We start from the raw sequence: 15,078 nt of genomic DNA on the forward strand, positions 1-15,078 counted from the left end.
ACGAAATATGAAAGCGCCAAACCCCTAAGAGAAAAATGACACTGGCTCCCACTTAAAGAACGTATTGCGTTCAAAATTTGCACTCTGGTTCATAAAATCATTCACGGCAAGGCCCCGGTCTACATGTCAGACCTCATAGACTTACCAATCAGGAATACAAAAAGGTCAGCACGCACATTCCTGAATCTCCACTACCCCAGCTGCAAAGGACTAAAATATAAATCAACATATGCATCCAGCTTCTCCTACATAAGCACGCAACTATGGAATGCACTACCAAAAGCCATAAAAACAATGCACGACCTAACTAACTTCCGAAAATCACTAAAAACCAACCTGTTCAATAAGGCATACCACAATGATCTATCCTAAACACCTGAAACGAAACTTATACCAGAACTGGACAAAACTGAACACTCTGTACTTGACTGCTTCAGTTACTCTGTCACGAATGAACTCTAACACAATACCACTCTATTTCTCATTCCGAATATGAATTCTCTACACTTGACTGCTTAATCTACTCTGTCACTTATGAACTTTAATGCAATACCTCCTGTATTTCTCATTCCGGAAATGGTGATCGCCATTACGGAATAATGTAAGCCACATTGAGCCTGCAAATAGGTGGGAAAATGTGGGATACAAATGCAACAAATAATAATAATAAATAATAATTTTATCATAGTCTCCTTTTTGAAAGTTAAATGCTAACATATAAGATGTTCTATGTGTACTTAGTCCAGAGCTGATATCAAATCTGTTCATATTATGATCACTGTTATCAAGCGGCTCCATCACCATTACTTCCCGCACCAGATCATGCGCTCCACTAAGGATTAGGTCTAGAATTTTTCCTTCTCTTGTCAGCTCCTGTACAAGCTGCTCCATAAAGCAGTCCTTGATTTTGTCAAGGAATTTTACCTCCCTAGCATGCCCTGATGTTACATTTACCCAGTCAATATCGGGGTAATTGAAGTCACCCATTATTACTGTGTTTCTCAGTTTGTTAGCCTCCCTAATTTCTGATAACATTTCTATATCTGTCTCTTCATTCTGGCCAGGTAGACAGTAGTACAATCCTATCAATATCATTTTCCCTTTTACACATGGAATTTCAATCTGTAGGGATTCCAAGATGTATTTTGTATGCTGCAGAATTTTCAATCTATTTGATTCAAGGCCCTCCTTAACATACAATGCTACCCCTCCACCAATTCATAATAACATAGTAGATGATGGCAGATGAACTGTATGGCCCATCCAGTCTGCTAAACAAGATAAATTCATTGTATGTGCAACTTTATATGCAACCTGACCTTCATTTGTCCTTGCCATTTTCAAGGCACAGACTGTAGAAGTCTGCCCAGCACTAGCTCTTTCCAATTACCGGTGTTGACACCCAATCTCCACTAAGCTACTGTGGATCCATTCCTTCTCAACAGGATTCCTTTGTGTTTATCCCATGCATTTTTGAATTCCGCTACGTTTTCATCTCATTGAATAAAGAAAACTTTCTCTGCTTTGTTTTAAATTTACTACTTAGTAGCTTCATTGCATGCCCCTAGTTCTTGTATTCTTGCGAAGAGTATACAAGCAATTCATGTCTACCTGCTGCACTCCACTATTTTACAGACCTCCATCATACCTCCCCATCAGCCATCTCTTCCCCAAGCTGAACACCCTAGCCTCTTCAGCCTTTTCTCATAGGGAAGTCGTCCCATCCCTTTTATCATTTTCATTGCCATTCTCTATACTTTTTCTAATTTCGCTATATCTGTTTTGAGATGTGGTGACTAGAATCATTTGATACAAGGTATTATCAGTTTTATTTTCCATTCCTTTCCTAATAACTTCTAACATTCTATTTGCTTTCTTAGCAGCCGCTGCACACTGCATCCACGATGACACCTAGATCCTTTTCCTGGTAGGTGACTCCTAATATGGAACCTTGCATCATGTAGCCATAGTTTGAGTTCCTCTTTACCATATGCATCACTTCCCCATGAACCCTTCCCCATTGAGAATACTGACCATTTAACCCTACTCTCTGTTTTTTGTTTTTTTTTAATCTATCTTTTAACTAATTCGTAATTTCCTCAGGAGTTGTTCAGGAGGTACTTTGTGAAATACCTATTGAAAATTCACCAGATATGTTAAATATCTATTCGATAATCCTGCACATCCTCCTCCTACATAAACCTTCTTAATATCCAGAAAGGCTTGCAAATTGATCAGGAGAGAATATATACTTAGATTGGGGGGGAAGGGGGGCTAACAATACATCTATAGTGGTAAGCCAGCAAAAATGCAGCATCAAGATTCTTTACCCTTCCTAGATTGAATGGAAGACAGAACATGTGATTATGTTAAGCTTTTCTTTCTAATGTTTACTTACTTCTTTGGGTCTCCTTTAATTTCTTAGTTCACTCCCCTCTTTATATTATTGTGGTCTAATGAAGATTGTATATTTTCTAATGGTATCATTTTTTTCCTCTGTTACAATTATTTTCTGTGTTTCTGGTTCAAGAATAATCTTGTATGTTATTTGGAATATTTGTAAATAAAAATTAAAAACTATATATGTTAAATATCAAAGAATCTTTAGTTCTAGTTGGAACTTTCTACTGATGTCCATTAGTTTAGTTAGTTTATTAAAAATGTGATATATTGTCCTTCACATGGGTATCACAGCCCTGTACAACAGGCTGGAAAAGAACTACAAACTGCAGAAAGGAAAGAGGAAAAAGTACACTGGGCTATAAATTTTATTAAATGCGACACTGATTATTTAGGTTTTAGAAAGAAACTGAAGACATCACTGTTTCTAGATTCCTTTAAGCAATGAGTAAATATGTTATAATTATTGAGATTTGAAATATGTATTGGGAGTTGTCCCTTATTCCTTTGTTATCCACGTCAAACTGGTCAGGTGTTGGCGGAATATAAGCCTTGTAATGTAAAGTAACAATACTGACCAGCTCACCTTTATCCACGTTTACTCAACCCTCAGGTATCACTTAGAATGCCCAGTAGTGCTATAATAATATTAAGTATTATTAAGAAAGCTGTCAATCTATGAGCTCATTATTCAGTGGAATGGCTGCTGTTTAAAGATACTCAGATAACCTATCTAGATGTCTTTCAGTCCTAAATTTAAATGAATAATTTATCAATGTAAGCTACAATTTATGCATTCCTACTTAAAAAAATAAAGTGGATAGAGTCTTTATATTGCCGCTGTTTATCGATTAGGCCCAGCTTGGAATGCCTCTGATCCCTCCCCTCTTCTAGCCAATTGTTTTGACTATCCACCACTGTTTTTCATGTTATTGCTGGGTAATAATGTGTCTTTTTCCAGGATGAGAGACGTTAGAAGGTTTTCAACTAGACTTAAGTTAATTTTCTCTCTTAGAAACATCTACTGTTTAAATGGTAATTTGTCACATCTCTTGCCAAAAGCAGAAGGCTTATACGAGATAATTATGAGCCATGTAGAAAGACAGCTGTACAAGAAGCAAGAAGGAGCGTGACATCGCAAAAGGTGTATTACATACATCCCCCAGACACAGAGAATGTTGTACATACTTTGAGAGACAGTGTGTGTTATTGGATTGTATGCTGGCAAGTTGGTTTTGGGACTCTGGACTGGTTTCTCACTGAGTATGCTGTTGTCTTGAGGCTCAATTATTGCTTCTGCTTTGGAAATGTTTTTTGGAACAGGAGACTTGGGCTCCTTCACATCCTTCTGATTTTCTCTGACAAAGGCAGCTCTTGAAGTGTTTAATTCCTTTGCTTCAGACTTCTCTATTACAGCACCAGAGGTAGACACTTTCTTCTGTACATCACGCTTCTGACGACGAATGTGTGTCTTTCTTTCTAGGATCATCTGAAAAAGAATGAAAACAGGATGGGTAAATACAATTATAAAATAGATCAAGTGAAGACGTGTCTACATGGAAGGCAGAAGGGAGAAGGAGTGGAACTATGACAGCTTCTCTTGCCCAATAAATCAAACATGGGCTGAGCTACAGGAAATAAAAACAAGTATCAGGTGATAGTCCACTAAAAAATAAACAGTAGCACAGTATATCACCTGTTAATACAGTATCCACTGCTCTATGCAGGCTAACAAAAATACCTTTAAGAAAACACAGCAAATTAAAATTCTAACTAAGCCCAATTCTATTGTACACAGCTTCTCCACTAATTACTCTGCAATATAGTCATATCATTCATATCAGTGCATTTTTGGGGTTTAATTGCTGCTCTGTGCAAATTACCCAGTGCTTCATTATCCTGGGATTATCTCTTTATTCCAAGCTCTATTACTGGTTTTCTCTCCACCACCTCCCTTGGGAAAAAAAAAATACCAGGCACCTACCAACTATTCTGTAAAAAAAATATTTCATGATGTTGCTGCCAATTCTACCCTTTGGGGCTCCATATCATGACACCTTGGTTCTACAACTTACAAACATGTTTCAGTGTAAATGTACAGAAAGAAAGAAAGAGAAAGAATTACCTCATAAAGCTTATTACGATATTCGGCCACAGACAATTGGATATCATCATCAACAGGAAGAATAACATCATAATCCAGGGCAGGCTCCCTTAAAGGACAGTGGAACCTACAGAGAAGACACATTGTGCTCTTACTGTTAAATTCTACCTTCTCATTCTTTGTTATTCAGACTTGTTCTAACACCCCCCCCCCAACCCTCACTGCGCCTCATAACATTACCTCCTCACCCCTTGCCTGACTTCTGTCCCATCACTGCTACTCAGACCAACATTTCCCTCTAACCTTCTTCTAAGATAAAAAAAAATCTATGCTGACAAGACAGAGCTTGGTGATGCACACAGATGGCTGCCTAAGACTGATTCAGAGAGGAAGAGTGACAATTTAAAGTCTCCATGGGAAGTTTACAGTAATCTTTCCAGTAGTCCGACAGTGATAAAAGATTGGAAATCATGGCAGGTGGAAAGCAAAAGAAAAAGAGCTTTCTGGGGTGAGTGGAGGGAAATGACTGAAGCAAGACTTACCTGTTCAAGTCAAGATGGCAGCCTGTCAGGAGATTCAGGAGCTGCACGGTCCAATAATGGAGGAGCTGCATACTATACAAATGATGATTAAAAAAGAGTGCTCACAGTATTGTGGTACTCTGAGCAGAAATAATGAAGCTGGGTATTGAGATGAATGTGTGCACTGAAAGAACTACTCAAACTGAGACGCAAATTTTAAAATGCAATTTTGCCAGGTAGACAGAAAGCACCTGAGAGAGGTGCAAACTGAGATGAAAGATGTGAGCAATTGGAATTGCACAAATAATATTCATGTCATGGGGTTACTGGAAGGCATAGAGGGCATGCTGCCTGTGGAATTTCAAGTATCCTTTTGAAGTTGAAAGGGCCTTCTATGTTAGTTAGTGACCCTGACCACGTCCTCTGGCAAAGGATTCCACAGCTTAATTAAATGTTAAATAGAGGTCACGTGATGCCACGCTGAATAGCAGACGTGGAGGAGAGGAGCTCCCATCCCTCGGCTGAAAGAACAGCAAATTGTAGCATAAAAATTAGACCGTGACCATCGCTTTTGTGAGGGCTGCCAAGATAAACTGATCGAGCAGTACAATCGCGACCACAAAGTACAAATAGCAACAAAAACGCCAAGGAAACAAGGAGAGAGAAGGCGGCGGAGGTCCATAAAATGGTGGCTGTAGAAGAGGAAAGCTCGAGTACAGTCAGTTCCGCGTGGGTGGCCGAAATCATCACAGAAGTCACCCAGGCCCTAAATACATCGCTGGATTCAAAATTTCAGAAGTTATCAGACAAACTTGAAAAGCTTGATGAGAAAATGGAAGCGCTCACGGGCGAGTTCACAGCCTCGTGTCAACAAATTTCCGATCTTGAAGACCGCGTACAGAAAATTGATATGGACAACGGGGCAATCACTGCAAAGCTCACAGACCTAGAGAATAAATTAGATGATTTGGAGAATAGGTCTAGAAGAGCAAACCTCCAATTAGTGGGCATACCTGAAACTATCACAGATGCAGAGTTGCGCCCGTTCCTGGAGGAGTGGCTGTGGACCAAGCTCCATACATAGTCAGCAAGCGGACCACTCAGGATCGAATGGGCCCATAGGTTAGGCCCGAAATGGAACGGTGACGCGAAACCAAGAGTGGTTATTCTTAAGCTGCTGAACTATGCTCCCAAGATGGAACTTCTAAAAGCAATTCGGGCAAAAGGCCCGCTGCAGTATGAAAATAAGTCAGTTTTATGTTTCCAAGACTTTTCCACTAGCGTATCGCAGCTAAGGAAGGCGTACTCACCCATATGCTCAGCCTTACATCAGCGACAAGTGCAATTTGCATTGTTATATCCAGCTCGCTTGAAAGTATTTACAGACGGAAAAGCAACCATCTTGGAGACACCTGAAGCGGCACGGGCGTTTCTAAATAATCACGCATCGCAGCAATGAGAGAGAGCTGAAAAACAGTAGTGGCCTGAGACCGCGAGCAACGCAAGCATGAAGACGAGAAGGGTGATGACGCTTGGATAATAACAACTTAATGAAGACAAATTATGTTTATGTTGGAAATTTGGAATACATCTGGCTGATGGGAGATGGACCAGGACACTAAGCAAATTTGGTAAGCATGGAAATTTATGGATCAACATACACGCGGCAAGTGACCCGAAAAGGTCCAGTGGTCCCCAGGGGAATAGTGGTGAAATATCGGGGATTGGAGAGACCCATTCTGCACCCCACCTCCTAGTTCACACGGAGGTAGCGAGTAGACAAGCATGTCGGTAAGGAAGGGGACGCGATTTGAACATAATTTAAAAATTATTCCCTTCCTGACGACTGTATTGTATTGGATTTGAAATCAATAATAACTTGTAAAATCAGCAGAATTGGAGAGCCCGCTGTTACACTGGGGGACCTGTTGGCTATATGGATGCGAAGCGGGGAGCGATACATGGCAGAGCAGAATGCTGGACTTAACGGAATATATAAATGAAGAGAGTGGGGGGAGATCAGTGGTGAACTACAAGGGGATGAAGGATGTATACTATGCTGTGAATGAATGAAAAAGAATGAAAGTTCCACTGTGATATTTGATTTGATGGAGTTTTGACTATATAATGCTTGGTTAATTACATGCACTAAAGAAGGGTATATCACATTAGCTGACCTGAAATACTGACACAGACGAGGGTGGATAGCAAAATGAGCTACAGGTTAAATATATTATTTGTCAAATTAGAAAAAGTAAAAAAAACTGACGGTCAGTGGATAGGCTGTTCGGGGGGGGGGGGGGGGGGGGGCTCCTCTCTGAGGGTGATCGGATAGGAGAAGCCAACCACGGAATTGCTGTGGACGGGCACGCCTCCAAAGAGGTAGTTTAAAGAACTATGGGGTACTGAGGGGAAGAAATATGGAGGGGGGGGGGATTTCAAAGAGGGGAGGGTGGGAGTGGCTCTGCGCTTCCCCGGGAGGGAACCGGACATGACTCATGACAATATACTGGAAGTATACGGAGATAAGGAGGGAGAGTTGGAGGCTGGGTCGACTCTCCTGAAAGTGGGGAAATTGACAGTTGAGATTAAATGGAAGTTGAAAGGGGAAGGATGAACCCATTGAAATTTATATCCTGGAATGTGGGAGGAGTAAAATCACCGATAAAACGCCAAAAAATTCTCCAATTATTAAACAGACAAAAAGCAGATGTCACCTTTCTGCAGGAGACACACCTTACATCAGTGGAACATGCTAAATTCAAAAGATGGTGGGTTGGGTCACTGATAGAGGCCCCAGCTCAACATGGTAAGGCAGGGGTAATGATATTATTCCGGAAAACATTGGATGTTCAAATTAAAAATAGTTGGCAAGGAGAAGACGGGAGATATGTCATAGCCAAAGTGCTAATTAATCAACAGCCATTTTTTCTGGCTAACATTTACACGCCCAGTGTATATAGTAAGGCATTTTTTAAGTCGCTGGTCCATGCCCTAGCTCAGCATGAGGGAATTCCAGTGATTATGGGAGGTGATTTGAACACGGTCAGTGATCCAGGTATGGACTCCTCAAAAGGCCAGAGGGCAAATGAGAGGACAATTCAGAAGGAAATCCCAATGCTATGCGAGGCCTTAGATTTAGTGGATGTGTGGCGTTTGCTCCACCCGAATGAAAAAGATTATACTCATATTTCTAGAGCTCACTCCTCACAAGCTCGCATAGATTATTGGCTTCTTTCCAGCTCCTTGTTTGCGAGAGTTCAAGATGCAGGAATTGGACCCTATGGGGTCTCGGATCACGCTTATGTATGGTGGACAATGAGGGGTCACTCAGGACAGGGGCAGCAATTCCAATGGCAATTTCCAACATATTTGATCCATGATAGGGATTTTAAGGAGCACCTAGGGAAGCAATGGCAAGAATATCAGGTACATAATGCAGTACATGGTGATGACCCCATACTTTTTTGGGATACCGCAAAGGCAGTATTAAGGGGGGTTATAATTGCTTATACGAGCTATAACAAAAAGATGAGACAAAGATATTATTAGATTAAATAAACAGGTAGGAGAAGCCAGGAAACATTGGGCGGTTAGACCCTCCGCACAAAACAAAATGAATCTTTTGGCGATACAGGCCGCCTTGAAAACTCAGTTACATGCTAGGGCTGTTAAGTCGCTGCAGTATTATAAATATCAATTATATCTCCATGATAACAAACAAGGGAGAATGCTACTGGTCTGGTTAACAGGAAAACCAGAAAGCAAAAGGTTTTACAACTTAAGACAACTGGGGGCCGAATGGTACGAACAGATGAAGAAATAGCTGCTACTTTCCAAAAATATTATCAAGAGCTTTACACACGCCCATCTCAGGATGTTTTGGAGAGTCGAGCCTATTTAGAAGGACGTGTATTGCCAAGTTTAAAGGAAGTAGATCGAGATAGGCTGAATCAAGAAATCACAGAGGATGAAGTGAATCAGGTGATACAACAAGGGACGTTAAGTAAGGCTCCGGGCCCAGATGGGTTTCGATATGAATTTTATAAAATTCTCCGACAGCAGATTAGCACACCCCTGACAGCTCAGTTTAATAAATTCATAGAAAATGGAGATATATCAGACTCATTGAAAGAAGCTAAGATAGTGGTCTTGCTTAAGCCGGGCAGGAACCCAGAAAGCGCAACATCTTACCGGCCCATTTCCTTAATCAATGTGAAGGCCAAGATGTATGCAAAAATTTTAGCTAATCGGCTGGCAATAATTCTACCTTTGCTGATTGAGAGTAGTCAAGCGGGATTTGTAAGGGAAAGAACAATTGCAAAAAATATGAGGAAAATCTGGGCATCAATGGAGTAGGTGGAAAGATATGAAATGCCTTCTCTGCTCATAAGTTTTGATGCAGAGAAGGCGTTTGATAGAGTAAGTTGGGAATTCTTGTTTGCTACTTTAACAGCCTATGGTTTTGAGGGGACCTGGGTTCGAGCAGTGCAGGCATTGTATAAACAACCAATGGCAGTGATTTGGGTTAATGGAACCAGATCAGAAGCTATTACATTGCAAAGGGGGACCAGACAGGGCTGTCCGCTTTCCCCATTACTGTTTGTGCTTAGCATAGACCCACTGATTATGGAGATAGTGATGAACCCAGAAATTAATGGGATCAAAATGAGAAATCAAGAGTTTAAAATATTGGCTTTTGCCGATGACTTACTGGTCCACCTGACTAAGCCCAGGAATTCTTTACCTGTGTTGATGGAAAGTTTTGAGGAATTTGGGGATTTCTCTGGGTTTAAATTAAATTTAGATAAATCATTGGCGTTGCCTACTAACAGCTTGATACGAAGACAATAGAACGGCAACTTTCCTTTAAAATGGGCTACTCGTCATTTTCAATATTTGGGAATTAAACTGCCCTATAAAACGTTTTTGATACATGATCTTAATGTCAGATATCTCTTAGATCAGACGAAACAATCATTATCCAACTGGCACCTGTTGCTGATTTCGTTTACATGGGCGTATCCAGTTGTTTCGCATGATCTTGTTTCCTAGGTGGCTTTATATGCTACAAACATTTCCTCTTAAACTCATAAAGAAAGAAGTAGATGAGCTTTATAAAATGATATCCCATTTTTGCTGGCAAGGGAAAAAACCTGGAACCCCTTTTAGATATTTAGTTGGTGGTTAGAGACAAGGAGGACTAGGAATTCCAGATATGCTGAGTTACAATTGGGCTTGTCTCTTGCGACATTTAGGAGATTGGATGCTAGACACTCAACAATACACACCTAGAGCACTGGAGTAAGCCTTATATGGTACATGGAATATTTTATCTTTGTTCCAATGCCCGAGGACTCGGATCCCCGAGGAACAAAGGCCCGGTCTCTTTCTGAAATCGCTTAGGCTGAAATGGAAATATTTGATTCCCTTATTGAAAGGAAATGACCAGCAATCAGATTTACTGCCGTTGGTGGGCAATGTAGAGTTTACCCCGTGGATGGAAAATCAGAGTTTCAAGCAATGGGCAAAAGTTGGGATTCAGTATGTTGGAGATCTCTTAGATGAAAAAAAGACACTTATACCATGGGAGACGACATTACGCTCCAGAAAGGTAGAGGGTAAAGATATGTTTGCATATAGACAGGCACAACATTATATTAGCACTATGGCCTTACAAGAAGAGGGGTTCCCCCTTAGACAGAGAGTATTAAGCTTTTTTGAACCCGTCCAAGACCATGGAGTCTTGGTATCAATCCTGAAAAGGGCATTACAGGATATACAAATCCCCCCGGAGAAAAAAGAACTGCAGGACAAATGGATTAAGGATTTGGGTACCCAAGGGGCATCGATTAATCTGCACCAATTAGTGGGTCGAATACCATCTGGATCGGTGAGTGCAGAGCTACAAGAACGCAACTTCCGCATGATACACAGAGCTTATTTTACACAGGAACGGCTTTTCAAAGCAGGAGGAATAGATACCCCAATTTGTAAAAAATGTAAGATAGACACTAATTCAATTATACATGCCTTTTGGAGTTGCCCCCTGGTCCGGAAATTCTGGGTGAACATAGTTGAATATTTAAGGAGTTTGGGAGGAAGATACATTAAACTGTCCCCAACGGGATTGCTATTACACCGATTTGAAGACCTTGGATCACAACACAGACATTTAAAGAGTTTAATTAGGAAGGCCGGGATGTTGGGTAAGAGAGTTATTCTAAGGGTGTGGACTAGCGACTTGGCTCCCTCCTTTTGGCAGTGAAGGAACAGGCTGCATAACTTGATGCTGTTGGAAGCGCAATATGCCAGACTTACTTTTAGATGGAAACAACAATTTTTGTTGGTTTGGGATTCATATATTCAATCTTTATCCCACCGAGCCAGAAGCTTAGTGTTAAACTCTTTCTCTTAGTCAAGATCTAGACTATTAGGCATGGAGTAAAAGTACTACTGGCAATGGAGAAGGTCAGGAGTTCTAGACTGAGGAGGACGCAGAGCCACGGGACAGAGGGGTAGATAGGGGGGAAGGGAGATTGTTAATCTAAACGGTTAAGGAATCAAGAAAGGGGAAGTAGGGGGGAAAGGGTAGGAAGATTAGTTGTTTAATTACTAGATAAGTGTTATGATCCAGGGTTCAATCTCCTAAGAATAGCTTTTAGTTCAGATTAGGATGTGGGAATGACACCTAGATGGGATGACTCAGGATGTAAGTTTCCACCAAGGTAGATATAGAAGGAGAGGAGAAAAAGTTAAAGTGGGATGACTGAACACAATGGATATCAAAGTTGAGTGTCCTCTAGGAGACATGTTGTGCTTAAAAATGTTGTGCTCTACAGTCCCAGTACTTTAGTAAACTTTATTGCGGTAAGGTTATGTATAACCACATAGGGTGGAGTTACATAAAGAAGTTATAATGTTCACTTAATACAATGAGAGGGAGAGGAGGGGGGAAGAATATATATATGGGAAAAATTTGATGACTGTATAATAGATTTGACTGAATGGTTCCTATTGGAGAACTGTACACAGATGTGGATACTGTTATATATGAAGAATTTATGTTTTATGATTGTCATCAATAAAAAATTTAAAAACTTAAATGTTAAATGGAAAAAAACCCTCTTTCTATGATTTGTTTCTGATCTGTTGGTCCTTAGTTTCATGGAGTATCCTCATGTTTTTTTTGTTATGGAGTATGGAAAAGTTAAATAACCCCACCCTATTTAAACATTCCACCCCACTCGTGATTTTATCATATTCCCGTCTCAGCTGTCTTTTTTCCAAGCTGAAGAACCTTATGGTAAAATTATGTATCAAACCTGATAATTTTCTTTCCATTAATCATAGCTGATCAATCCATAGACTGGTGGGTTGTGTCCATCTACCAGCAGGTGGAGATAGAGAGCAAAGCTTTTGCCTCCCTATATGTGGTCATGTGCTGCCGGAAACTCCTCAGTATGTCGATATCAAAGCTCCATCCGCAGGACTCAGCACTTAGAGAATTACACCCACAAAGGGACACTCTGCCCAGCTCACCACCGCCGAAACGGGGGAGGGGAATTAACCCAGCTCATCCCCACACAAGTGGGGGAGGGGAATCCGTCCAGGTCACCCCGTGGAGCGAGGGAGGGACACCACCCCGCCGATGCGGGGGGATCTGGCTTATCCTGCAACCGCAACCGCGGGAGGAGCTGACTGACCCTAACACCGCCGAAGCGGGAGGGGTACAAAGCTGCCCTACAGCCGCACGAAGTGGGAGGGAGCGCCGGTAGAATTTATGTCTCAATCCAGCCCCGTAAAACGGAGGGGAGAGGAATGCAGCAGCTCACTGTAACACAAATTCGTCTCAACTCTTGAAGAATCCAATTGAAAAAACTTGAAGACGAAGTCCTCCTGAACAGGAACTGAAGACTAAACTTGAACCTGAAATGCAACCAGAATATAAACAGTACAGATATCTGGGAGGGGCTATGGATTGATCAGCTATGATTAATGGAAAGAAAATTATCAGGTATGATACATAATTTTACCTTCCATATCATCATGCTGATCAATCCATAGACTGGTGGGATGTACCGAAGCAGTACTCACCCAGGGCGGGACATAGAAATCCCTGACCGCAACACTGAAGCTCCAAACCGGGCCTCCGCCCGAGCAGCCACAGTCAAGCGGTAATGCCTGGAGAAGGTATGGGCCGATGCCCAAGTTGCCGCCTTGCAAATCTCTTCCAAGGAGACGGACCCGGCCTCTGCCATCGAGGCCGCCTGAGCTCTAGTGGAGTGAGCCTTCAGCTGGATAGGCGGCACCTTCCCCGCGGCCACATAAGCCGCTGCAATGGCTTCCTTGACCCATCTTGCCACTGTAGGCTTAGCAGCCTGCAGACCCTTACGAGGACCTGCAAACAGGACAAACAGATGATCCGATTTCCGGAAATCATTGGTCACTTCCAAGTATCTGATGATGACTCGTCTCACATCCAGATATTTGAGAGCAGAGTATTCCTCTGGGTAGTCCTCCCTACGAAAGGAAGGGAGACAGAGCTGCTGATTCACATGGAAGCGAGAAACAATCTTGGGCAGGAAGGAAGGCACTGTGCGAATAGTCACTCCTGCCTCAGTGAACTGCAGAAAAGGCTCTCGACATGAGAGTGCCTGGAGCTCGGAAACTCTTCTGGCTGAAGTGATAGCCACCAAAAAGACTGCTTTCAACGTCAGGTCTTTCAGAGATGCCCTCGACAAGGGTTCAAAAGGCGGCTTCTGCAAGGCTCTTAGCACCAGGTTGAGATTCCACGCAGGCACCACTGAGCGCAGAGGAGGGCGCAGGTGATTAACTCCCTTGAGAAAACGTACCACATCTGGCTGTGAAGCCAGGGAAGCACCCTTCAGGCGGCCCCTGAAGCAAGCCAGAGCCACTACCTAGACTTTAAGGGAACTGAGCGACAGGCCTTTCTCCAGACCTTCTTGCAGGAACGCCAGCACTGAAGAAATTGGAGCAGTGAAGGGAGAAAGTGAGCCTGCTTCACACCACGCTGCAAAGGTACGCCAAACCCTGGCGTAAGCAGTAGAAGTAGAGCACTTCCTCGCTCTCAGCATAGTGGTGATGACTTTGTCTGAGAAGCCCTTCTTCCTCAGACGCTGCCGCTCAATAGCCCGGCCGTAAGACCAAAGGGGGAGGGATCCTCCATCACCACGGGACCCTGATGCAACAGGCCCTGCTCCACTGGCAGCCGCAGAGGGTCGTCCACTGAGAGCCTGATCAAGTCCGCATACCAGGGACGTCTGGGCCAGTCCGGACCCACCAGGATTATCCGACCCGGATGCTTTGCCACCCGGTCTAGTACCCTGCCCAACATGGGCCAGGGCAGGAACACATAGAGAAGCTCTTGTGTCGGCCACTGTTGGAGAAGAGCATCTACTCCCAGAGATCGAGGGTCCCGTCCTCTGCTGAAAAAGCGCGGCACTTGGCAATTGGCCGATGACGCCATCAGAACTAGGCTCGGCTGGCCCCAGCGCTTCGTGATGTCCAAGAACGCCTGAGCCGATAACTGCCACTCTCCGGGATCCAAGGTATGGCAACTGAGAAAGTCCGCCTTGACATTCATGACTCCGGCAATGTGGGCCGCTGACAGCTGTTCCAGGTTCGCTTCCGCCCACTGGCATAGATTCATGGCTTCCTTGACTAGAGGGGCGCTCTTGGTACCTCCCTGGCGGTTGACATAGGCCACAGCCGTGGCATTGTCCGACAGGACCCGTACTGGCTTCAACGCCAGTACCGGGAGGAACTCCAAAAGCGCCAACCGAATGGCTCTGAGTTCCAGGAGGTTGATAGACCACTTTGCCTCTGCAGGAGACCAGAGCCCCTGCGCTGTCCTTCCCATGCAGTGGGCTCCCCAGCCCGTCAAAGAGGCATCCGTCGTGACGACAATCCACTCCGGGGTCACAAGAGGCATCCCTGCAGACAACTTGTCTGTCTTCAGCCAGCAGCTCAGCGCCTTGCGCACTGCTGGGTCCAAGGGAAGGCGCACAGCATAATCCTCCGACACCGGAG

At 43.2% G+C, this 15,078-nt stretch overlaps 1 protein-coding gene across 1 annotated transcript in view; it reads right to left on the reverse strand.

Annotated features, from left to right (window-relative positions):
• Window positions 1-3,588: 3,588 nt before the first annotated feature.
• Window positions 3,589-15,078, reverse strand: part of LOC115458845 (mitogen-activated protein kinase 15-like) — a gene marked incomplete at its 3' end in the record, with an annotated part of 180,960 nt that continues 169,470 nt past the window's right edge. The window contains exons 11-12 of the mRNA XM_030188672.1: window positions 4,526-4,631; window positions 3,589-3,889 (exon numbers count right to left, since the gene is read on the reverse strand). Coding sequence (XP_030044532.1) covers window positions 3,589-3,889; window positions 4,526-4,631 — 407 coding nt within the window. The remainder of the gene's footprint in view (window positions 3,890-4,525; window positions 4,632-15,078) is intronic.

Source organism: Microcaecilia unicolor, unplaced genomic scaffold, assembly GCF_901765095.1.
Source record: "Microcaecilia unicolor unplaced genomic scaffold, aMicUni1.1, whole genome shotgun sequence".
In the NCBI taxonomy this organism is placed as follows: Eukaryota; Metazoa; Chordata; class Amphibia; order Gymnophiona; family Siphonopidae; genus Microcaecilia; species Microcaecilia unicolor.